Source organism: Hyperolius riggenbachi, chromosome 8 (genome assembly GCF_040937935.1).
Source record: "Hyperolius riggenbachi isolate aHypRig1 chromosome 8, aHypRig1.pri, whole genome shotgun sequence".
Lineage (NCBI taxonomy): Eukaryota > Metazoa > Chordata > Amphibia > Anura > Hyperoliidae > Hyperolius > Hyperolius riggenbachi.
Window position 1 is genome coordinate 42,623,683 of NC_090653.1, and position 26,084 is coordinate 42,649,766.

General features: G+C 45.6%; 1 protein-coding gene across 2 annotated transcripts in view; it reads right to left on the bottom strand.

Annotated features, from left to right (window-relative positions):
* PBX2 (PBX homeobox 2) overlaps positions 1-26,084 on the bottom strand; it is an 80,844-nt gene that overhangs the window by 8,750 nt on the left and 46,010 nt on the right. For both annotated transcript variants that reach the window (XM_068250315.1, XM_068250316.1), the window contains exon 3: positions 48-292. In XM_068250315.1, the coding sequence (XP_068106416.1) occupies positions 48-292 (245 nt within the window). The remainder of the gene's footprint in view (positions 1-47; positions 293-26,084) is intronic.

A 26,084-nucleotide genomic window follows, 5' to 3' on the forward strand; every position in this document is an offset into this window, starting at 1 on the left:
TTCAAACGTGGAAGATGGATTGGTGCAGGAGGGTCATTTCCCCTTACCTGTTCATACTTTTCCAGTTCCGCGTGATAAATCTGCCGGATCTGGGACAGCTTGTTCCTGTAGTCCGAGTGTTCTATGGAGTTGTCGGGGGAGACTCCGCCGGAGGCCGCCGCTGCTGCGGCCGCTGCTGCCGATCCTCCTCCTTTCTCTGGGCCCGCCACACCTTCTGCAAGCAGCATATTGTCCAGACGCATCAACTGAGGGTCCACGGGCTCTTCCTCCTGAGTGTTCCGAATACTCAGACCTGCAGGAGAGAGGAAGAAGAAGTGTGAAAAACAGAAAAATGTAATTCAAAATAAACACTATAAAAAAACTAAATGTGAATATGTGATAAATGGGAGTGGGCAGATGACCATGCAGACCATGAAACCAATCGAATGTCTGAGCCAGCAGGCTATACACTCCATGAAAGCAACACCTCCTTATTGACTAAAAGCCAATGCATAAACAGTCAGTAGGGAGGCGTGGTTTCAGCAGTGGGCTCAATCTACATGTCCCACTGTTACTCAGATCAATGCAGAGGACTGGTATCCAACTGTGGATGGGGAAGGAAGTGAGCTTTTAGTAGGGGGTGTGGCTTCAGCACAGAAAGCAGTTCTCCCCCCCCCCTTCTTCATGTCACTGCAGAGGACTGGTTTCCAGTTGAGGTGGGGGAGGAGGGTATGAGCAGTAAATAGGGAAGGTGTGGCCTCAGCATGGAGAAGTTGATCCCTCTGCCCACAAATGTCACTGCAGGGAGTTGATCAACGACTGAGAAAGAGGGAGGAGGAAGTGAAAGTAGGGAGGAAGAAGTGAAAGTAGGGAGGCGTGGCTTCAGCATACAGAGCAGTTCCTCTCTCTTCCTTGCTATTTCTGTCACTTTTGAAAACTGGCCTCCACCTGAGATGGGGAGGAGTGTATGAGTAGTAAGTAGGGAGGTGTGGCTTCTGCATGGAGAAGCTAATCCCTCCCCCACTAATGTCAATGCAACTGAGGACTTGGTACAAAGAAGTAAGCCAGGAGTATGGAGGTGTGGCTTCAGCATGGAGAGCAGGTCCGGTCTCTTCCTTGCTACTTCTATCACGGCAGAGAACTGGTCTCCAGCTGCGATTGGGAGAAGTGTAGTAAGTAGGGAGGTGTGGCTTCATCATGGAGAAGTTGATCCCTCTTCCCACTGTAACTACAGGGTGTTGATCTACAACTGAGGACATGGTAAGAGGAAGTGAAGTAAGAGTAGGGAGGCGTGGCTTCAGCATGGAGAGCAGTTCCTGTCTCTTCCTTGCAACCTCTGTTACTGCAGAGAACTGGCCTCCAGCTGAGGAGGAGGTGTGGCTTTAGCATGGAGAAGTTGATCCCTCCCACCTGCCACTCCTTTCACTGCAGGATGCTGATCTACAACATAGGAAGGAGGAGAGGAAAGTGGGTCAGTTAGTAGGGGGAGTAACTCTACCAGAAATGCATATTTTCAATAGTGTAAGCTGTCTCTACCACAGTGGTTCTCAAATTAAGGCCCGCGGGCCGAATGTGGCCCCCTGAGGCTTTTCTTACCGCCCCCCCCCTTCCCCCCCCACACAAAATGTATCACTTAAAGATGCGGTCAACTACATATTTAAATATTGGTGGTCCGCATATAGAATAGCAGTGCTGGCACCACCTATCCACATGGAAGCCAGAAAGCAGTAATTCGCTGGTTTCCAATCAAATTCCACATCTGATAACATTGCTGTCCAATTGGACTGCAGGTTGTCACCTGGGTATGCTTCCCTGTCTGGCCCGCAAATACTTCTACATCATTTTATGTATACTCCGGCCCCCCAGCAGTCTAAAGTATGTTGACCCGGCCCTCGACCCAAAACATTTTGGGACCCCTGATCTACCCTATTACTTACATCTTACAGGGCTATTTTGCAACTGTGTATGGGAGTAGAAGGAAGTAAGCAGTGACCGTGAAACAAGCCTCAGCCAACTGCTGCACCAGGTAAACAAACATAAATAGTCAAATGTATTAAAATATAAAATTGATTGCTAAAGACTTAATTTAGGAAATAATTAAAACGTAATACATATTTACCATACATCAGTATAGTAAATGCTGTGTAGTACACATCTGGACGTTTTGCATCTCTGTGTTACTCGCCGATGCTGGCATTTTATTATTATCATTATGTATTAATCTTATTAATCTCCAGGGGAGATGATGGCATTGCACAGATCATTAATAATAACCTCATTGCACGTGCGTGGCATGGCGGCCAACCTGCAAAGCCTCAAGGGTGTTAATAGATGTTAGGGATTCAATCACTGGTGCCGTTAAAAGAAAAGAAATTTTTTCAGTACAGTAGCTGAAATCTGAAAACCGGGGACCCCATTTTCAGGGATGGCCAATCTAGCAAAATTAAAGTGGATCCGAGATAAACTATTACTCACTGCATAATTGTGTTCCTTTCATATAGTTTATAGGGCATTCCTCAAGCCAAATACTTTTTTGTTTTGTTTTAATACTCTAATTCCCTGTAAACTAAACAAGCCATGCCCACAGCTTTTCAGAGTGCCTTGGCATTCTCAGACAGTAGCAAGGCGTTATGGGAGCTCAGTCTGGGCAGGAGGAGGAGGCGGTTACTAGCCAGAGATTTCAGAGGCAGAGGGGAGGAGGGAGGAGTGACATTTTCCACAGGCTGAGGGCTGGAGATGCTATCAGCTTGCCTCAGTGTAGTGTGACAAACAGAACATGGCTGCCCTCGTATCACAGCAATAAATAAGCATAAACTGTTGAAGCTGTTTGCAGCTAGATTTGCTGTGTAAACTATCTAAACTTTAGATAAGATATATAGACAAGTTACTTGTGATAGTTACTTTTTCATCTCGGATCCGCTTTAAAGGGAAGCATCAGCCAGTCTATCACCTTACACCTCTCAATCTCGATAGGATACCAGTAGCAATCTGATTGAGAATTATCTGTACTGTAGTTGTCCCTTCTCGATTCATCACAAAACTGACAGTGAGTGGCTCCTGTTTTATATACAGGAGCTGTTCACACTTCTCAGCCTGCTAAGGATGTATTGGATCCGTTCCGGTAAGCGGGCCGCACTTCTGTGACTTCCGCTATAATCCCGTGCCAGACGGATGCATTCCCCATATGGTCTATGGAGGTAAAGCACCTGCCCCAGGCTACAGCCGAGACCACCAGCACAGACACTACACTGTCTGCTCCCGCTGGCCGCAAGCTTAAAATGTGCTTCAAATAAATTAAAGGACCACTGTCATGGAAATCTTAAAGTGAACCTCCGGACCAAAAATCTACTCAGCAGAACTGAAAAGGCTTGGTGTTTCTTCAACAGTTTCACAACATCAGAACTTTGTTTTTCTTACCAAAGCATCATTTTTAGCTGCATTTCTAGCTAAGCTCCACCCATCAAAGAAAACTGCCCGGGCTTTTTTTTCCCTGATGCTGTGCAAAGCATGATGGGATTTCCTATGTTGTTATTCACATTGCCTAGCAACTGGGAGGGGTGATCAGCACAAAGGACAGTTGGAACTGTGTCTCATGTACCTTGTCATGTCACCTCATTTCAACCAAAAAGATGGCTGCCCTCATAAAATCAAACATTTGCCTGTTCTTTTTAAACAGGGTGGGTAAGAGATTATATTACCTATCTATTTTAATTAACATAACTAATGTAACTTAATGACAGTATGTTTGTGTAGGCTTAAGTTCCTCTTTAAAATTTAAAATATATGTAAATATATATTGATAAGAAGTGCATTTCTCCTAGGTTGCTGTCACTTACAGTGAATAGTAGAAATCTGACAGAACCGACAGATTTTGGACTAGCCCGTCTCCTCATGGGGGGATTGTCAGGGATTTCTTTATTTGCAAAAGCACTTAGTGAATGGCAGTTGCTCCGTCAAACTGCTTAAAAAAAAACTGTGCAGTGAGCAGGGAGGCCGGTCAGCATCTTTATATAAATATTTTTCAGGGAATGTCTTTATAGAGAATAAAGGCCATGCTGAGAATCCCCTATGGAGAGATGGACTAGCCCAAAACCTGTCTGTAATGTCAGATTTTTACTACTTACTGTAAGTGACAGCAACATAGGAGAAAAGTAATTCATGGCTCATTTTACTCTGGAGAAAATTTAATTATTTGTATGTGTTGATATGTAATTTTAAATTTTAAGATTTTTGTGACGGTCCTTTAATATGAGGTTCTGATTGTGAAAGGGAAGCCAAAGTGAGGGGACTACAGATGCCGCCATGTTTAAACACTTATAAACAATGCCAGGTGCCTGGCTGTCCTGCTGAGCTTTTGGCTTTAGTTGTGTGAGTCACACACCTGGAACAAGCATGCAGCCAGTGGCGTCAGCGCCCTGCAACAAGCATGCAGCGAGCGGAGTCACACCAGAGTCCCAGCGTCTGATCTGCAGCTCATTCTGGCCAGTGACTTATAGTATTAAAGACATCAGCACAGAAGCCAGGCAACTGGCATTATCAGAGAAAGAAGATGGCAGCCTCCGTATTCCTCTCACTTCAGGTTCCCTTTAAAGCAATGCACTTTTATTACTGAATGGATTTAATACGGTTCTGAAATACAATCGTGTTTACCTTCCAAAACTGAGTGAGCTGCAGCCGCTGTACTCTGTAAGCAGAGTTCAGACACACTTCAGGTAGAGACTGTTTTCACAGCTTACTGTCAGTACCAGCACAGTGTCACAGCTTACAGTGGCTGGATAGTGTATAAGGGCTCTGCCTCTGACACAGGAGACCTGGGTTAAAATCTCAGCTCTGTCTGTTCAGTAAGCCAGCACCTATTCAGACCTTGGGCAAGTCTCCCTAACACTGCTACTACCCGTAGAGCGCACCCTAGTGGCTGCAGCTCTGGTACTTTGAGTCCGACAGGAGAAAAGCGCAATATAAATGTTCTGGGTTTGTTTGTACATCATACCTGTTGGGGTTTGTATGCCAAGTATGTTCAAATGGGAGTGATCAGTAATGCAATTATTGATGAGTCAGATTGATCTTTCCATGCAACTTGTTCAAATTAACGGAACAATTAAAAAAAAAGGTTTTAACTTTCGGATCAATATTTTTTGTGCTTCCAATCTACCAAAGAATTGTTTCACATTGATTTGCGCCACACACGGCACAGTTTTCAATACAATTTGATCATATAAATCTCAACAAAAGATCAAATCTGAGGGAAAAATTGTACCGTTAATGGGCACCTTTAAAGAATCTATGGAGCAGGGCAGCTGGACAGCGACATCTTTTTAAAGAATCTACACATGTATGGCCAGCCTTCTTGTCCCGTAGTGCTGTAGGCAGCAGTGATAAGCTCCTGGATAGCAAGGCATGCTGGGACTTGAAGTTCACCAGTATCCTGAAGCTGCAGGTCCACCAGTCTGCCGTGTCGGCTATCGAGCAAGCGCTTCACAATGCATCCTGGGATTTTTCATCTATATTTAATGTTAGTAGTGTGAGCGCCGAGGTCAGACTGTGGAGAGGAGACACCTCACTGGTGCCTTCCATGTGGATAATGGGTTGCATTATCCAGCTAATCTTTGCATTATCCAGATAAGTTTCACATATTATCCTCACTGTGTTTCCTGCCTTCCCGGCCCTTCCCCCCTCCCAGCCAATCCCCTCTCTCAGACAAGCCAGAGGCTCCCAGCCACCGTCGCTGTGGAGACGACCTAGCGACGACCTTTTCTCTCGCCACAGCAACAGCAAAGGAAACATGGCTGCCATAGCAACCAGGGAGGGGGGCACAAGACGGGTTAGAGGAAAAAAAGGGGAGAAGGAACGAAGGAATGACTGGACAAGGAAGGAGAGGGCCTACAAACATCCTGGACAATGGACAGGATTTCAGATGCGTCTAGGAAATACAAGAAATTGTGAAGGGCAGTCGGGCTCTTCCCACTTCTTTCTCTTGAGGAAAAACATTCTGAAATTTAGATTCTATGTGATGCTGGGTACCGACCATCCATATAAGATCTGCAAGGGCTGCGACTGATTTGAGCACCTTTGGGCCTATAGTGGCTTTGAGCAGGATAGGGCCCATATTAGATTGTATGAGCCGCAAGGCTAAAAATAGCCAAACACCTATCTATAGTTCTGGCCACTTTGATTATCGGTTTGAAATCTATTCCCTATCAGGGATGAGCAGAAATGACGCCAGTGCGAATTTACACATCGTAGTTCGCATCTACGCATCATAGTTCGTAGGTGAAGTTTCAAAACTACGCTTATGAATTTACGCGTAGCGAAATACCGCTACGCGTAGCTTATGGCCACTATGCGTAGTTTACAAGTGTATTGCGTAGTGAACTACGAATGCGTTGCTCGCGTCTAATTTTCAGCGTGCGATTGTATGCTTACAAATGTACGCATTGTAAAGGGGAATGTACGCCTAGAAGAGTCCCCAGTATAAGCGTTTAAAGAGGAATTAATGCGTAAAATTTTCTGCATACGGGCATAAGCATCCGCACACACTACGCTTCTCACTACGCGTAATTGTGTATTTTATCACATAGTCTACGAAACGCATACGAAACGAATATTTGATTTTGAAGCCGTAGTTTGGCGAAGCGTAATTGCGTAAAACTACGCGTAGTACCAGCGTAGCGAAGTTGGCCGACTATGACCATCCCTGCTCCCTATGGCATGCCTGATCTATTAATTTTGGCCTGATTAATCTATCAAAATGTGACCAGACACGTTGGAAAATCTCAGTGTAAGAGTGGTGGGGGGATTGATGAATCTCTAGCACTGTTCTGCCTTCAGGGAAACACGAGGTGTAAAAAACTGATGAGATAACAATTGTATATATATCCTCCTTCTCCTAAAAATGATTTTTTTTTAGATTTCCCACAGTTTTATTTTATTTTTAAACCTGCTTTTTAAGTTATAAACGTTTCATTGTCTCTGCTCGATGACTCATGCAAAAATCTATGAACTATTGACCCCATTTTTCTCTTTGCTGCTCTCAGAAGCAACTTTGTGCCAGGAAAGTGTTTTATGGCTGTTATACCTCATCAGTGAGGGTTAGGCCGGTTTCACACTGCATATTGGAGGTGTGGCAGGCTCACTGCACCGCCAGGAATAGGCCTTCGGGGAATACCGCGTCACTAAGCTGTATTCCCTGTGTGGCATGTGGCCAAACGATCACGTGCACGGAAATGGATCGCATGCGCGAAGTGTAAAACCTGCAGCGGGCGTTTACGCTTACACGCATCGCTATAGACTTACATGACCTCAGGTCCAGCGCAGAGCGACGCATGCAACGCAGTTTTAGAGGCGCGTCATATCGAGGACTTCAGGCGCACCGCGACACCGGTAATGTGATTTGTCCTACAGGTTTTCAATGGCGTGCGATAGCAGTGTCAATTTGATGCACTGCACCACCCCAGTGGGAAAGGGCCCTCATGCTAGTCCCACCCGATCCCAACCCGGACAGAAATTGTCACTTGCATACCTGATGTTTAACACTTTCAGGCAGAGAAAGAAAAAAAAAAAAAAAAAAAGAACACAGCATAATTATGTGCAGGGCTGTGGAGTCCGAGTCGGAGCAATTTTGGGTACCTGGAGTCGGAGTTGGTGGTTTCGATAAAGTGAGGAGTCGGATGATTTTTTTAACCAAATCCATAGCTTTTATAAAATTAAACTAAGGAGTCGGAGTCGAAAAGTCGGAGCAATTTTGGGTACCTGGAGTCAGAGTCGGTGGTTTCATACACTGAGGAGTCGGAAGCCTTTTGTACTGACTCTACAGCCCTGGTTATTTGTGTGCTTGGCGCTGTACATACACATGTCTATCTCATCATGTCACCTTGTGTATCCTTTCAGCAGTTTCATCTATCCTTGACAATTTCCTGCTAAAGGCTATTCGAGATGGAATAGGCAACGTGGTAGAACAGGGCTGTTCAACTCCAGCCCTCAATAGCCGAGGCCCTCAGAGATTTGTGGCACAGCTCAAATTAAAAGAGTGAAAGGTGTGGTTCAAGTAGACCACATTTCTCAGTCCACCCTGAACACTGGCATGGAAGTGACCCTCCAGGTCTGCAGTGAACTTTCAGCCACAGGTGATCTATGCGCCCTCGCTCTGCAGGGCTGGTAATAAGGTTATCTGTTTTATTAACCTGAGGAAGCGGGCTGAGTCCCGTGAAACGCATTGTCTACAGTATAACCGTTTTGTTTTAATAAAGACTCCTTTTTCCATCCAGTGAGTCTTCTTTGGAGGTAAGAGACCACCTTTATTATTTTATTTATTTTTTTTTGTCTTTATTTTACCTCATTTTTATGCTTACTTTAAGCACTTAAGCAATACCGATACTAAACACACATATTTTTGGGCGCCTCCACCAACATGCTTTTCTTTTCAGCCACATTGGCTGTGTATGAACTGTATACTGCGCTTGTTTACCCTTTTTGTTTTACCAGGTCTGTAGTTGGACAGCCCCACGGAAGATGTTATCCTTCCACTGCGTTGTCCACCGTGTGGTCTTTAGAGACTTCATAATTGCCGTCTATGTGCTGTGGGTGTCTAAAGACATTTTCTGCCAAAACTACTTCTGCCTGCCGCCAACGTCTTTAGAATTTCTGCATCTATAACGTCTGAAGGCATTTTCCACCAAAACTGTTGAATTTACGCATTTCATTTTTGTTTTACGCATTTTGTTTTTCACCTTTAGCAATAGAGGTACGGTTGCCTATTGGGTTCATGGATGTCGCTCCTCAAGTTCATCTTTATACGGTTTATTGCACTTCACTCCACCGTAAGTAGTTGGAGGCTAGAGCACTCTTTTACCTTGGCTGGAGATAGGCAGCAAATAAGTTGATGCAGAATTATGCAAATGTTGTTGAAAAGCTAGGCAGCTTGAAAATGGACCAATCTCACTCTTCCAAAACTGGATTAGCCCATTTACAAGCTGCATAGATATTTTTTTATCATAAATTACCATAATTCTGTATCAGACCTCAATTATTTGCCCTCAGACACAATCCCTACTGGATTATGGAGCATGAAGAGCTTGTCAAACCATTCAGTCACCAGTATGCCAAAATAGCTGTCACCGTGGCACAGGTGAGTATCTTTATAAAAAAAAAAAAAATAGCTGGAAGAGGTAAGTATCTTTATTAAAAAAAAAAAAAAAAAAAAAAAAAAAAAAAAAAAAAAAAAAGGAGCTGGCATGGGTGAGTATCTTTATAAATAGAAAAAAAAAATTGCTGGCACGGGTGAGTATCTTTATAAAGCAAAAATACCTGGCACAGGTAAGTAGCGGTTTTAAAAAAAAAAAATATAGTGGCAGTCTAAGGGTTAATAAGCTTGTTACGGAATAACAATCATACATAAAAAAAACCCCACAAAAAAAAAAGCGCCACAGAATTGCCGGCTGTAATGAAGTACGGCCGGAGGAATAAAGAGATTCATGTTTATTAATCAGGGTTACGGACTGAGCCTTTGCGCGGGCCTGGCTGACAGCTGCCGCGTGGGCCTACAATTACACACTGCGAGGCAGCTGTCAGGGGTGTGAAGGCTGGACCCGGGGTGAATAGAGCGCCATTTATCCCTCTGCTACAAGATGAACAATATAGGGGGGGGAATAATGGACTGAATCTCCTCACAGCTCCAGCAAGGAGATTTCCTGACTGCAATTTCTGCTTCTGCCCGACTCAGGAACAGAGAAGAAGACCGGGGTCATCAGAGCGACGGGAGAAGAGTCGTCTTAGCAGCAGCTGATCTCCATTCCTTTCCTATTGCAATATGGGAAGGATTCTTATCATTACTATTTAGTATTTACATAGGGCCGACATCTTCCGTGGCGCTGCACAGCAGTCTAACTGTCCCTCAGAGGGACTCACAATCTAATCCCTACCATAGTCATATGTCTGTGTATGTATCATAGTCTAGGCCAGGGATCTCAAACTCGCGGCCCGCGGGCCATTTGCAGCCCTCAATACAATATTTTGTGGCCCTCGCCGGCAAAAGCTTCCTTATAGTTTGCTTCAGTGCTCTCAAGTAATCCGCCGCATCCCACCGCTAAAAAAGGTCTGCAGAGCCCCCAAATCGCCCGGGGGGCAATCTGTCGGCATTTCCTGGAAGGGGCAGAGCTTTCAGCTTCAGCTCTGCCCCTCCTGACGTCAATCGCCGCACGGATCGCCGCCTCTCCCCGCCCCTCTCTGTGAAGGAAGTGTAAGAGGGGCGGGCAGAGGCGGCGATGCGCCGCGATTGTGAAATTCCTTATGCGGCCCAGCCTCATCCTGACTTTGCCTCCGGCGGCCCCCCAGGTAAATTGAGTTTGAGACCCCTGGTCTAGGCCCAATATAGGGGAAGCCAATTAACTTATCTGTATGTTTTTGGGATGTGGGCGGAAACATGAGTGCCCGGAGGAAACCCACGCAAACACGGGGAGAACATACAAACTCCTTGCAGATGTTGCCCTGGCTGGGATTCGAACCGGGGACCCAGCGCTGCAAGGCGAGAGTGCTGACCACTACACCATTATGCTGATCCAAAGGATGTGGTTGGCTGCAGGACACAAGAACAGCTTTGCCTTTTTAACAACAAAAGTATTGTCAGGATTGTGCCATATAAACTGAATATATACCAGGACCTGTTTATAAAGACGTGGTGAACTGTTATCGGATCAGTTATATCATCACCATATTTATAAAAAAAAGGGGATCATATTTTGATCCTTCACCATCGGTGCAGTACTAGTATTCCGTACATTTGTATTTGATTTTTTTTTTCAAAAGAAAAAAATAACCGGTCATAAATGTATGGCACATTGGCTACATTTTTCGGAAGCAGAAAATGTATTAGATTTCTCTGCCACGAATCCCCCCCCCCCCCCAAAAAAAATGAATTGTGTATGACTATCTTAAAGAAAACCTGAAACAGAAAAAAAACTCCCCTGGGGGGTACTCACCTCGGGTGGCGGAAGCCTCCGGATCCTATTGAGGCTTCCCCCGTCCTCCTCGGTCCCACGGCGCCGAAAATCCTCCCAGAATGATGGGGATGTAAATATTCACCTTCCTGACTCCAGCGCAGGCGCAGTATCAGCTCTCTGCACAGAGATAGGCGAAAATAGCCGATCGCTGTCGGGCCGCTCTAATGCACAGGTGCTCTCCTGCACAGTAGAGCGGACCCAACGGAGATCGGCTATTTTCGCTTATCTCTGTGCAGAGAGCCACAACAGCGCCCCCGCTGGAGCCAGGAGAGGTAAATAATTCAGAGCTTATCAGCGCTTGTCGAGGGAGGATTCCGGGACACTTCGGGGGGTATTGTAGCTGGACTGCCTGCAGCTACAGGGGAGGAGGAAGCCTCATTGGGACCCGGAGGCTTCCCTCTCCTGAGGTAATTACCCCCAGGGGAAGTTTTTTTTGTTACAGGTTCTCTTTAAAGATGAACTGTAGTGAAAACAACAATGAATAGAATTGCTTATTTTTTACAATATTCATTTATAGATTATTTAGCCACTGTTTGCCGTTGTAAGGTCTTTCCTATCCCCGATTTACATTCTGAAATGTATCACTGGTGGTGACATCTTTAGTCCTGTCAGGTGATCTCTGCGGAATGTTCATTAGTGAGAGTTCTATGCACAGAGGGAGACATTTCTTGCTTGGCAGTTGGAAAAGGCTATTATTTCCCCACAATGCAACGAGGTTCACAAACAGGAAACGGTCAGAACCATGGCCATGACATCACACTGTGGGAGGGGTGTCATCACAATATCAGCCATACAGACCTCCCTGATAATCTATTTGAGATTTCACAAGGGAAAGTGGGGATCTGCTACTGATTGGGATGAAGGTCAATTCTGGGTTAAAGTTACTCTTAAAAGGTAACCTTAAGTGTGGCAAAAATAATGACATTTACTCACCTGGGGCTTCCCTCAGCCCCCTGCAGCCGATCGGTGCCCTCGCCGTGTCTCGGAGATCCTCCCGTCCTCGCCGGCGACCACTTCCGGTTTGGCCGTCACCGGCCAACAGGCATGGGAACGCGAGTGATTCTTCGCGTTCCCAGCCATAATATCGCCCCCTATGCTGCTATTGCGACCTCCTGGCCGCAATAGCAGCATAGGGGGTAATATTGTGGCTGGGAACGCGAAGAATCACTCGCGTTCCCATGCCTGTCGGGTCCTGATGGCCAAACCGGAAGTGGTCGCCGGCGAGGACGGGAGGACCAGAGAGACACAGCGAGGGCACCGATCGGCTGCAGGGGGCTGAGGGAAGCCCCAGGTGAGTAAATGTCATTTTTTTTGCCACACTTAAGGTTACCTTTAAGTTTAAAGGCCAGTTCACATGGGATCGTTCTGGCCATGCAAGAAACTTCTCTGCAAACAAGCAGGTAAGCTTTTAGTATCGGTTTCAGGGAAGGAACATACACGAGTTTTCCCCATAGCACATAGTGGAAAACACATATGCGATTCTGCCTAGTGTGTTCCTACCCACAGGCATTTCGTTATTGCATTTTGAGCCCCCTTGGGGAACGCGGCCATAGATGCAGCATCCAGGACGAGACAAGGCGATTGAACGCAGCATTTCTGCAGACGGGAAAAGCTGGTGCCAAAGTTTAAAAAATGCTTCTATTCATTTGAATGGACAGCGCTTGAATGACGAATGTTGCATCTGAGGCATTTCTCACCCGTGCTGACCGTGTGGTTATAGGCTGAAATGGGGAAGGAGTTATGGCTCCTTTGAATGAGGTCCACTTATATTTATGTCTTTGCTGTTCTCATTTCAACAGAAACTTTGACAGAAAAGCCAAGTTGAGGAGGAAAAAAAGAACATTGTGTTAATTTTTATTTGATTAGTATGCAACTGGAAAATAACTCAGATTCAACAGATTTTTTTTTTTCTGGTAAAGTCGGTCGTCTGCCAAAACTGATTTAGTGGAAAGTTACACAAACGATTACATTTAAACCTCATATTTTCATAGTCTGCCAGCGTACGCCTACAAGCAGCTGAAATATATCTACAGATGTAAGATAAAAATCTCCCAATGCCAGATGACTATCCAAGCAGAGTGCAAACCCTAGCCCTGGTACTCAGTACAGCAGGAAATGGCTAGAGAAGGAGTGAGGTAACCAAATATTTCACACCTCCTGCTGCTGCCTTCTGGCTATTCAGTCACTACTGCAGCCAAATAGATCAGCAGGGCTGCCAGGCAACTGGTACTGTTTAACAGGAAATAAATATGGCAGCCTCCACATTCTTCTCAGCTCAGTTGTCCTTTAAAAATACCAATTTCGTACTTGCTGCTAAATGTACCGTGATTTTTCCTTCTTAAAACAGGATGTATTGGCGATTATTCAGCTGTAAATCGGCAACTGTGGTTTCCCATGATGCACCACTTTGGAATATGCATAGATGATTTGCATATTCTGTACATCATGGAAAACCACAGTTGCTCACTTACAGCTGAATTAGCGTAAATACCTTCTATTTTAAGAAGGCAAAAATACATTTATCTTTGCTTTTTAATAGTAGGCTTTTTGGTCTCTTTAAAGTGGACCTGAACTCTTGCACCGGACAGAAGGAAAACAGAGAGACATGCACCCTGTGTGTATTTAGAGAATTCAGCCTAATCACCCCTCATCTGTGACTAATCACCACTGTAATTTGGTCTCTCAGCTGTGTCAGCTCAGGAATCTCCTCTGCCACGGCAGAGCTGCTAATTTGTAAACGCAGGATGTTAACCCTCTGCTTCCATGAAAGCAGGAAGGAGATACACTGCAGATTTATTGCAGGATTTGTATCAGCTGTAACAAAGAAATGTTTTTCTTTAAAGGTTATTATGCTGTTGCTTATCTTTTAGAGCAGAGAGGAGGATCTGAGTTCAGGTCCGCTTTAAGAGAACTATCTTCTTCGTGTGCCAGCCCGGGTGGCTGCCCTGAGAAACGCCAGAGTGCGCGGTGCCCAATCGGCTAATAAAGGTCTGGTTTGTATGTTCAGGGGGCTGTCCAGCGCTTAACGAGAACTGATTAACGAGCCTCCTTGTTTACGCTCCCTGATGAAGCAGATTCATAACAGATAATTACGCTGCCCCCCTTCCTCGCAGCCCTGTCACAATTATGTAATTAACACGGAGATATTAATGGGGATGCTGGGCAGCGGTGTGTCGCGGATGTCTTCATGAACTCACACACGCATCCACATGGCGGGGGCACAGCTGCGCGCACCGATATAAAACACGCGCTAACTGGCACCGCCAGGAAACCACGGCATTTAGAAGCCATCGTTTCACACCTGCTGTCCTCATCCAGGAAGGAGCACAGCCGAGCTCGTCTGTAACCGCTCACATCGCATTCCTGGCTATAGAGGGGACCTGTCACGTCGCATAACGCTATTACGCATTCATACAGTGCTGACATTTCCCCGGCCTGCACAGAGTGGAATCCAGGTCACTGAGGTACAGAGTATACAATGTACGCTGCATAAGGGAATCTGGAAATATTTCACTGATTGATAAGTGAGTGGGGAACATCGATGATTTTACTGCCCTGCAGCACTCAGATTTCAACAGAAAATTGGCCTTTTATTCAAATCATTTTTGACCTGTTTTCTCCGAGGTAATATTTTTACACCTTATATACAGAAAAGTTCCAGTTATCTGGAACTCAGGCAACCGGAAGTCTCACCTAACTGGCATGCTCAAAGGAATAACAGAAATTGTGCTTTGGTTTTTTTTTGGGGGGGGGGGGGGGGGGGGTATTGCATGCCATAAAATACTCATTGAACTTCCAGCAACGTCTTCCGGCTTTCCTGTAGCTCCTAGCGGGCCCCTTGCAGCTCTCTGGTGTCCGTGCACGGCTCCTGGCGGGTCAGGTGACATGCTGGACGGGAGTCGTACACAGACAGCATCAGAAAGCTGGTAGGAGCCCGCTAAACATTATGCAAAATGATGGCAGAGATTAGATTGTTACATAACTATGTACTCAGTAAAGTGCTGCAGGATTGTCAGTGCATAAATGCAAAATAATGATGATAATAATAATAATACGGTAGGACATTAGACCAGGGTACAAAAATCACCCGACTCCTCAGGTTATGAAACCACCGACTCCAACTCCTGGTACCCAAAATGGCTCAGACTCAGACTCCTTAGTCTAATACTTATCAGATCTGTTGATCTTGTACAAAATCATCCGACTCTGACTCCTCAGTTTATGAAATCACCGACTCCGGGTACCCAAAATTGCTCCGACTCCACAGCCCCGCATTAGCCTATGACTATGGTAGTATTAGAGTGTAAGCTCCTCTAAGAACAGTCAGTGAGATGACTATGTACTCTGTAAAGTGCTGCAGAAGATGTCAGTGCTATATAATTACATAATAATATGCTTAGGACATTAGGCTATGACTATGGTAGGATTAGATTGTGAGCTCCTCTGAGGACAATTAGTGACATGACTATGTACTCTGTAAAGTGATGCAGAAGATGTCAGTGCTATAGAAATAAACAATAATAATATTCACTGTTTCAAAAACAAACAGTGCTCAAATAGCAAGCATAAGTTGTGAATATACTGTATTATGCTCTTATTCAGTTCTGTACTGTGTAACATGAAGCTGTAGTTGTGTTGTTATTGGCTGCATGTGGTTATGACAGTACAGTATACATTTTGGAGCTCCCTGTCAGTACCAAGCCTAGCAGAGTGTTACCATTCCAGAGCAGGCAGGCAATTGGCATCTACAGCCGGGCCTGGGGGGGAAGCGGCGAGGGCTCATTGGCCGGTATTCCATGCCAAAACCTGACGCAGGAAGTGGACTACGCCGGGGATCACTTCCTCGGAGACCCATCCTCCGAGCGGAGAAATATCATAAATTCTCTGTATGTTACCCGCTAGAGCTGAGCCACCCTCTGATCTCTGATCACTCACGCATGAAAGATTAATGGCTCGCTATTAATCGCCCGTGCTTGCGTCACTTTGATTGATAGGAGGTGAGCTGAACAGGCAATTTTTAATTGCTCGATACTGCCAATTAATTGCACCGCCTGAACTTGAAGCGGTTAATCATTTCCAACTGACTGGGAGATGCAATTAATTAGGCTATATTTTCCATAAGCAATATTTCTTGTATTCTTGGGAAATTTATCTCACCGGTTCATTTGCTAAAGTAAAGAGATACTCACAGACATGATTTAGGCAGAAGACATCGGATGTCGTGGAGGAAAAAAAAAATTACCCCACCCAGAAAGCACCATAAGTGGTACATAAGCTGCGATTCACAAAGAAGCAAAAGAAATTCATTTACAAGATAATCTTTGGCACCAATCGCTTAATCCAGGACATTCAGTACTACAGTGTTCTGCCCAGAATTTTTTCCAGCCGGGTGGAATGAAAAAGTAGCTGGGTGGAGCGCATGCCGGGGAATGCATGGCCGGCGCAACTTTGCTTACAGCATAGGAGGAGGATGAGGAGGCGAGCCGATGACAGCCGGGTGCTGCCCAAAATTAGCCGGGTGAAGCCCCCTGCTAAAAGAGCCTGGGGAGAATACTGCACTTCCCTAAAGGCCCATATCCACTACATGATTTTTCAGATGATTGGCAATTTTTTGAGTGGAGAGCGATCATTTCCGCGATCTTGCGACATGGGTACAGACATGCGATCATGTGAAAAACATTTAGCAATGTGCAGCGATAACGATTGTCACTTCTTCAAGATCCCCGACAACTCAGCGCAAAGGACCATGAACGCTTGACCATTCTCGTCCGTCGCGTGTACCCGCTGGTAGGAAGATAGATTGGGGGATGCTTGTCGTAGGAGGGACGTCGCTGGATCCATCTCCCTATTTCGTTACATTACGTATTCATCTTACCTCTCTCACCACTAAGCCATACATTACTCAATTTTTTAGCATCGATATTCGGCAGATTTTATCACGATCGCACGTGCGGCGTTCAATTCCCTGATGACTAACAGACCCCTGGACAATCTCCTCCAGGGTATTTCCCCGAGAGCCAGACAGGAGAAATACAGACTAACTGCTTGTACAATTAGCTAGCTGACTTGGGGTTGATTCACTTTTTAGGACGAGATCTCTGCACTTTAGCCCAATAGGCTGCCTTGTCAAGTGGCAGACAGTCTATTGGGCCAATCAAAGTGCGGGGATCTCGCCCTACAAATTCACTGGACCTGACAGGGCCCAGAGCGGGACAATTGGCCGTTATTGGAGTGGCCGTTAGTTTTGGGGTAATATTAGTAAGTTAGTAGTGCATGCTACAGCAGTAGCGTTCTTACTTTGAAAATTGTACTTGCACTGCCACACTAAGCTGCGCTGCTTGAGCAGTGCACCTTAAAAGAATCAACCACTACTGATTTGTCTGTGAGCCAGATGAAGCTATCAAAAGAGCCACATCTGGCTCCCGAGCCATCGGTTCCCTACCCCTGGTCTAATGGATGGCCACCTTATCTGTTAGGGCCACCAGACAGTCAGTGAAGTCTGCGTGTCGCCAGTCGGGGTATGTTGTGAGGAGAGTGGGGACGTACATATATGTGTGCCGCCAGTGAGTTGGTTGCAGTGTGAGCCAAATGACGGCTCACCCTATTCCCCCTACAGGGAGGTGTAATTCGGGGTCCGGCAATCGCTGGAGCCCCGAATTATCCTTACATGCCCTACACAGTATAACATTACTGCCATGGGACGTCTAGTTTCAGGGTGGGGGGACCACAGGTGACCGAGCTGGTGACATCTGACCAGGCTGTAGGGACAAGCACAAGATTGCGCAGTGCAGAATACTGCAGGCAGACTCAGGACAGGAAGAGTCCAGCTGGACAATGTACAGACAGCAACGACTGCACACAGCTACTAAAGGCAGGATAAAGACGGGCAGAGTACAAGGTCTCTGGTATGATAGTATTATAGGTATTCTGATAACTCAGAGTCTAAAGCTTTGTACACATGCTAGATGGTTCTTGGCCTTGGCCGCCCCTATCAAGTCATGCTGCCCCCTGATCTCCATTCAAGAGAGTTTGACTGGCGGATCATCTTACTAAGCGAGGAGAAGGAAAGGTGGGGGGAAAGGCTGCGCATCCCTAAACACATGCTGCAATTGAATGGTTAATCGCACAGGCATACACCGCCTCTGCCAGACTGAAAAATGCATGCCCTGCATCCAAGACAAGTGCTAACATTTTTTAAACTAGGAGGAACTTTAGCTTCCAATATGGTTTGCATGCAAAGTATATTATACTAGACACTTGCGCCACGGTGAGGCAGACCTCCGGTCAAGTGACCTAACCTAAATTTAAAACCTTGGGAGCAGCTAAGCAAAAAAAATGTGCAACTTACATTTGGTTGAACAGCGAGGAGAACGCCAGCGCATACCACTAAGGCTGCATCTGAAATGACCACCAGCTCAGTTTGATCATCTTACTAAGCCTACGGTTCTATTTACCTCACCCCACTCTGTGGTGCTGGCCCTTCTCCATAGCAACAGTCCACACTGCTAGCCCATAGTCTAGCAATGCAACTGTACAAAACGTCTTGCTCAAGAATCTGGTCATGTGTTCTGAGGTTTCTCAACAAGGCTGAAGCTCATAAGCAGTCCTCAGCAAAAACCTCTCCTACTGACCCGGGAAGAGAAAGAAAGCCAGCTGCGGGCAGCTGCTGAATTATCAAGCAGCAACATGTTTGGGCGGATCAGTTTAATTCACTCCCTGGGTCGCTGGGTATATGCATGAGGGGAATTTTTGCTCATTGGTACAGATCAATAGAAGACAGGAACTTTCAGGTGCAGCTCCAATATCAAGCCACAGGACACGAGGTCAAGAACACAGAGGTCCTATTTGTAACAAACTGCAGCAGACTTCATGCTGGAATCAAGTGTAATGGCAAGGAAAGCAGAAACCGTCTATGTGGACACTCTTTTCAAACAAGCTGGACAAAGAATAGTCAATTCAAAACACAGTTTGTCCAGTTCAGGATCCAGTAGGAAATTTTAAGCAACTAGTTCCACTGATTACAGAAAAAAACTAAAAAAACAAAACAAAATTAGGTGGCTGCTGTCAGTTTTATGGCTCTTTGACCACCCAACTCAAATGTAACTGAGGAGGGGTTAAAAAGCAACACTGGGAAATATTGTTTCCACCATGTGGGCAGTCATGGTATGAGAGTGTGCATGCGTGTATGAGAGAGCGTGTGAGTGTGCATGTGTATATGAGAGAGCGTGTGAGTGTGCATGTGTGTATGAGAGCGTGTGAGTGTGCATGTGTGTATGAGAGAGTGTGAGTGTGCATGTGTGTATGAGAGAGCGTGAGTGTGCATGTGTGTATGAGAGAGCATGTGGGTGTGCATATGTGTATGAGAGAGCGTGTGAGTGTGTATGAGAGAGCGTGTGTGTGTGCATGTGTGTATGAGAGAGCGTGTGAGTGTGCATGTGTGTATGAGAGAGTGTGAGTGTGCATGTGTGTATGAGAGAGCATGAGTGTGCATGTGTGTATGAGAGAGCATGTGAGTGTGCATATGTGTATGAGAGAGCGTGTGAGTGTGTATGAGAGAGCGTGTGTGTGTGCATGTGTGTATGAGAGAGCATGTGTGTATGAGTGTGTGTGTGTGTGAGGGTGTGTGTGTGTGTGTGTGTGTGTGTGTGTGTGTGTGTGTGTGTGTGTGTGTGTGTGTGTGTGTGTGTGTGTGTGTGTGTGTGTGTGTGTGTAAAAGAGAGAGTGTTTGTATGAAAATGTGTGTGTGTGTGTGTGTGTGTGTGTGTGTGTGTGTGTGTGTGTGTGTGTGTGTGTGTGTGTGTGTGTGTGTGTGTGTGTGTGTGTGTAAGAGAGAGAGTGTGTGTATGCATGTGTGCATATGAAAGACTGTGTGAGAGCGAGTGAGTGTGTGAGTGTGAGAGAGTGTGTGAGTGTGAGAGAGTGTGTGAGTGTGAGAGAGTGTGTGAGTGTGAGAGAGTGTGTGAGTGTGAGAGAGTGTGTGAGTGTGAGAGAGTGTGTGAGTGTGAGAGAGTGTGTGAGTGTGAGAGAGTGTGTGAGTGTGAGAGAGTGTGTGAGTGTGAGTGTGAGAGAGTGTGTGAGTATGAGAGAGTGTGTGAGTATGAGAGAGTGTGAGAGTATGAGAGAGTGTGAGAGTATGAGAGAGTGTGTGAGTATGAGAGAGTGTGTGAGTATGAGAGAGTGTGTGAGTGTGTGTATGTGCGTGTGCATGAGTGTGTGTTCATGTGTGCATATGAAAGAGTGTGTGAGAGCGTGTGTGTGTGTGTGTGTGTGTGTGTGTGTGTGTGTGTGTGTGTGTGTGTGTGTGTGTGTGTGTGTGTGTGTGTGTGTGAGAGCGAGTGTGTGTGTGTGAGAGAGCGAGTGTGTGTGTGTGTGTGTGTGTGTGTGTGTGTGAGAGAGAGAGTCTATGAAAGTGTGTGTGGTGTGTGTGTGTGTGTGTATGTGTGTGCATGAGAGAGTGTGAGAGTGTGTGTGTATACGAAAGTGTGTGTGTGTGTGTGTGTGTGTGTGTGTGTGTGTGTGTGTGTGTGTGTGTGTGTGTGTGTGTGTGTGTGTGTGTGTGTATGAGAGTGTGTGTGTGCATATGAAAGAGTGTGTGAGAGCGAATGTGTGAGTATGAGAGAGAGAGAGAGAGAGAGAGAGAGAGAGAGAGAGAGAGAGAGAGAGAGAGAGAGAGAGAGAGAGTGAGTGAGTGAGTGAGTGAGTGAGTGAGTGAGTGAGTGAGTGAGTGAGTGAGTGAGTGAGTGAGTGAGTGAGTGAGTGTGTGTGTGTGTGTGTGTGTGTGTGTGTGTGTGTGTGTGTGTGAATGTATGAGAGAGAGTGTGTATGTGTGCGCATTTGTATGAGAGAGAGAGAGAGAGTTTGTGTGTCTTTCTGTGCGCCCGCCGTGTCAGACATTTGATCCACTGCTGCCCTCCCCCCCTCCATTACAAGCTTCACAGCAGGGGGGGTGAGGGGACTCCCATTAAATAAAAGAGCAGAAGAAAAAGAAGGAGGAGGAGGAGAATGATTCCACATTGTTATACAAATTAATGGACGCCCAGGCTTAGCTGTATATACATGTAAACACCCCACTGCTGTGCGCTGCTCAGCATACGCTGCAATCCTACAGCTAGAACAGGCGGTGCGCTATCCCCAGTGTTAATCACTGTACTGTATTCTCTTGTAGCGGAATTATTAAGGAATCAGGATTATTTCATAGGTCAGAGATAAATGTCCGATGTGCTTTAACCCATAGCAACCACATTTCAGCTGTCCACTATCAACTGTCGATACAGAGACACAATAGTGGCACAAAAACACCAATTCACTTTTAAAGCATTGGTATTGCTGTGTCTGACTACACAGGCAAGTCACGGAGAGGCAGAACTTCACCAAAGGTAGCCATGAGGCTCGGTTGACATTAGCTTTTGCCAACGGAACCAGTCGTACGGTTCCGTAGTCCGTTCCGCTAAACGACTCAGCGGAACGGAAACAGAAGGATTTGCGCTGCGGAAAACGGAGGTTATACAGCACACTGGCTGTAAAAACAGACAGTTTTCCCGGAATCAGATGGCCGGATCCGTACGGCCTGTTCCGCAAAAAACGCAGATGTGAACCGGGCCTTACAGTACAATTTTTAGTGAGCAATCGGTCATATTTCCAATAAGATCAGATTGAGGCCCTTTTTACACTTGCAGGTGAAACATGTGGTGAGTTTCCCTATTTTGTAGCAAGAGGCTGCAAAAGTCATGAAAGATTATGGAAACTTTCACACCTATTGTGATCCAGTGCGCTAGAAGTATCCGATCAGACTCAAGGGCTGCAGCGTGTTACCGCAAGCACTGCGCTTAATGCAAGGGTCTTGGGGTAACTGATGTCTAGGAGCGTCGCTGTAACTGTAAACGCCGGAGCATGGTGCGTCTACGGGAATCGCAGTGATGTACCGTACTACCAGCCCAGCAGGGAGTATGCCACTGAGAGGGGGGCGGCGCTATGCATATGACGCTGTCGCCGCACTCTGCCACAGGGCCATATATAATTGTCATTTTTTGCATTGCTGTGGAATGCAGTAGGAGCATCTCATGGCACTACAACGCAAAAATCAAGTGTAAAACCGACTTGGAAGAAAAGATCGTATTCCGACGACCCACAGCACTAAAAAATCCAACTTGTGATCGTATTTCCGCCAGGTGTGATCATATCTATGAAAAAATCTTCTTAGCAGAACAATCATTTGAAGTGAGAGGGATATGGAGGCTGCCATATTTATTTCCTTTTAAACAATGCACGTTGCCTGGCACTCCTGTTGACCTCATCTCTGGATGCAGCAGTATCTGAATCACACACGTGAAGCAAACATGTGGCTGATCTAGTCAGACTTTTGTCAGAAACATCACACCTGCATGCTTGTTCAGGATCTATGGCTAAAGTATTAGCGGGGGGAGGATTAGCAGGACAGCAAGGAAATGTGCATTGATAAAGGAAATATGGCAGCCTCCATATCCCTCTCACTTCAGTTGTCCTTTAAGTAGGGGAAAGACTCTTCACTAAACTTGTGCTGTGCTAATGTCATCAGTGACCTTGCTTATTCACTAAACTCCAGCATGTGCTCAGCAGGAAGCTGGCCGTCCTCATTGCCACTCTGAATAGGAACTAACTGTCTCAGTTCCCCTGCTGAAGTGACATGACAGAGGGCACACATGTCACCTCTGTTGTCATGGCAGCTGGGGGGAGAGGTTAGAGAGTAACACACTTGCACCCCCACATGCTGTGCTGCATGCTGGCTGTCACTGAGCTGTTCAAATGGATTCCTGCCAGAAGAGATTCCCCCTGCTGTGTGCATAGGAATACAGAGGCCGAAGATTCTTCCCTCTACATACAGAAGCATAGTGAAATATTGAAAAAAAAATTGCCGATATTTCCCTATATCAATTAGGTTGTAGAATATCGGTAAATTTACAGACATTCTACTGCCGCTATAAAATACTCCCGTAACAGTTTTCTTTTATTATTCAAGTGCCCAAATGAGTGTGAGCCAAATTAATCCATGCCATGCACTGGAGAGGATCAAACAATCTGAAACAGTCTGTATGCATGTTGGATTATTATGGTTCTGTACAAATTAACAAGCTGACACATCATTGCATTCCAGCGGTTCTGGAGGTGTGTTTAGCTTCTAAGGGTAACAATGGTTAACTTGCATATATTCAGCAGTGGTGCCTGGGAGACATCTCAAGCTCACTCCAACCTGAATTATCACAAATTCTGTTTTAAGAAAGCAAACTTTTGTTTTTCTTAGCATTTTAAAATGTACGCTTCCCAAGTGTATGTGCCCACCCCCATGTCTGTGATGAATTGCTTACTCATCTGCCACGCTGGCGCAAATCCTTGCCTCCTTTGGCATCCGCTGTCCTTTTGAATTGTGCCCGTACCGCACGACAGCGGTGTAGTGACGTCAGTACATGCAGAGGTCACGTTATCCAGGCGTTTGCAGTTACAATTCCAAAAGATGCCAGACACTGGAGTAGGCGAGGATACGCGTTGGCATGACAGGTGAGTCTGCAACACACACAGGCAGCATGGCGGCGTAGTGATTAGCGATTCCGCCTTGCATCGCTGGGTCGCCGGTTCGAATCCCAGCCAGGTCAACATCTGCAAGGAGTCTGTATGTTCTCCCCGTGTCTGTGTGGGTTCCCCCAGGCACTCCGGTTTCCTCCCACATCCCAAAATCATACAGTTAATTGGCTTCCCCCTAAAAAAAAAATTGGCCCTAGACTACGATCCATACACTACACAATACATAGACATACAGTATGACTATGGTAGGTGTTATATTGTGAGCCCCTCTGAGGGACAGTTAGTGACAAGACAATATACTCTGTACAGCGCTGCATAATATGTCAGCGCTATAAAAATACTTAAATAAATAAATAAAAATAGCCCGGTCAAGACACGTACATTTTGGGGGAACTCGCTGGGGGTCAGGAAATTTAACTCTGCTACTGATCCCGATCGAGCCCTTGTGACTATTTTACAGCATGATCCATCGATCCTTCCCACCGATTTTTGCAGGAAATATATCGAAACGATTGTTTGGGTGTATCAATATCTGCCAGATTTGATCGCTATGATCGAATCTGCCAGAACTCTATGCCAAAAATCTATGTATGGGCACTTTTAAGGTGGTCACACACACCATACAATTTTTTAAAAATATCTTTTCAATTCCAGAATTGCAATCCATTTTTCTGACCGATTGTAGCATTACAAAAATCTGACCAATGTTCCACACACGCGTGGTCAATTTTTCCCCAATTATGAAAACAAGGATTAAATACTCAGATAACTCAAGTATATGACAATCTTCCCAACACCATTCAATTTTCATAAAAATTTATAAGACAAATCCAACACTTTCGATCGTTTATCGTTTGAAAACTGAAAATTTAATCAGAATTCTCTTACGAATGGAAAAAAAAAAAAAGCTTTCAATTTTTCGGTACAACTGGTCATATTTATCGAATTGGTGTAAAATTAGATCTTTTAATTGTATGGTGTGTGACCACCTTTAGGCCAGAAACCCACTAGCAGACTTTTCTAATCGCTAGTGATTTGAAAAGCTCTTGCTAATGCAATGCTATGGGGGATTTTTATAAAATCACATCGCTCAAGTGGGATCACACTCATAGCATTACATTAGAATGAGCTTTCAAATCGCAAAGCACTCAGAAAATTCTAGTGGGTTTCTGGCCTTACAGCAATTTCCTTGCTCTATATGAGGGATCATCCACACACCCCCATTGTGCACATAATGCAAGAAAATATCCAGCACAGACAGCAGGACCCCCCCCCCCCCCCCCCATTCCAGCTGCATCAAGTGGACTAATCCAAAACTGCAGCAAAAACATCTAATCAGCAAAGTAGTTTAACTCTTGACCCCGTCATATGAACGCCCCAGTGGTAAACAGAATTATTGAGACACCCCCCCCCCACCACCGCCACCATTAGGTACAGCTATGATTTGGGGTGGGGTGGGTGGCGAGGTTCAAGGAGAGTTAGGGTTAAGCTTTTGGTTTTTGTAAAGGTCTTGCACCCTTCTAAGAACCCCTTCATACTCCCTAAGGCTAACATGTCAAACTCTGTCCGTTAAGCCAAATCTGTCCCTCAGAGCCATTGAATTTGGCCTTCAAGTTGTTTCCCCACACCAGGGAAGCTATACTGGAGGTGAAGCCATAGAACACCAGGAAAGCCATATGGGGGGAGGTAGGGGAAAGCACTAAACACTAGGGAACTGTATGGGGAGGGTTGGAGCCTCTAGACAACAGTAGTGGTTAGCTCTCTCGCCTTGCACCGCTGAGTCCCTGGTTCGAATCCCAGCCAGGGCACTATCTGCAAAGAGTTTGTAGGTTCTCTCTGTGTCTGCGTGGGTTTCCTCCTGGCACTCCGGTTTCCTCCCACATTCCAAAAACATACAGATAAGTTAATTGACTCCCTCTAAAAACTGGCCCTAGACTACAGTACTTACACTAAATAATATAGACATATGGCAATGGTAGGGATTAGATTGTGAGCTCCTTTGAGGGACAGTTAGTGACAAGATATATATATATATATATATATATATATATATATATATATATATATATATATATATATATATATATATATATATATACACACTGTACAGCGCTGCGTAATATGACGGCGCTATATAAATACTAAATAATAATTATAATTGTATAGGGGAGGGAGGGAGGGAGAACCACTAGACACCAGGGAACTCTTTAGGGGGGGGGGGGGGTCATAACTTTATAAGGGAGGAAGGTGTCCAGTAGACTTTGAGGTTGGCCCACAACTAGGTACCAGTGTACATTTTGGTCCCACTTTGTATTTGAGTTTGACACCCCTGCCCTAAGGCAACCCTTTCATACCAGAACCCCACCTTGTACTGACTGGAAGCTCAAAATGTTCCAGTGCTGGCAAAATGGTGAAGGGTTTGTCCAAGTGAAGCTTCTGCTACCCACAGAACTCCCCCCAAGTATATTCAGAGGTGGAGAGAAAATAAGGGGGGGGGGGGGGGGTAACATGGCAGCAATGTTGGAGCAAAGGCCATAACTGTCAAAAACAGCTTCA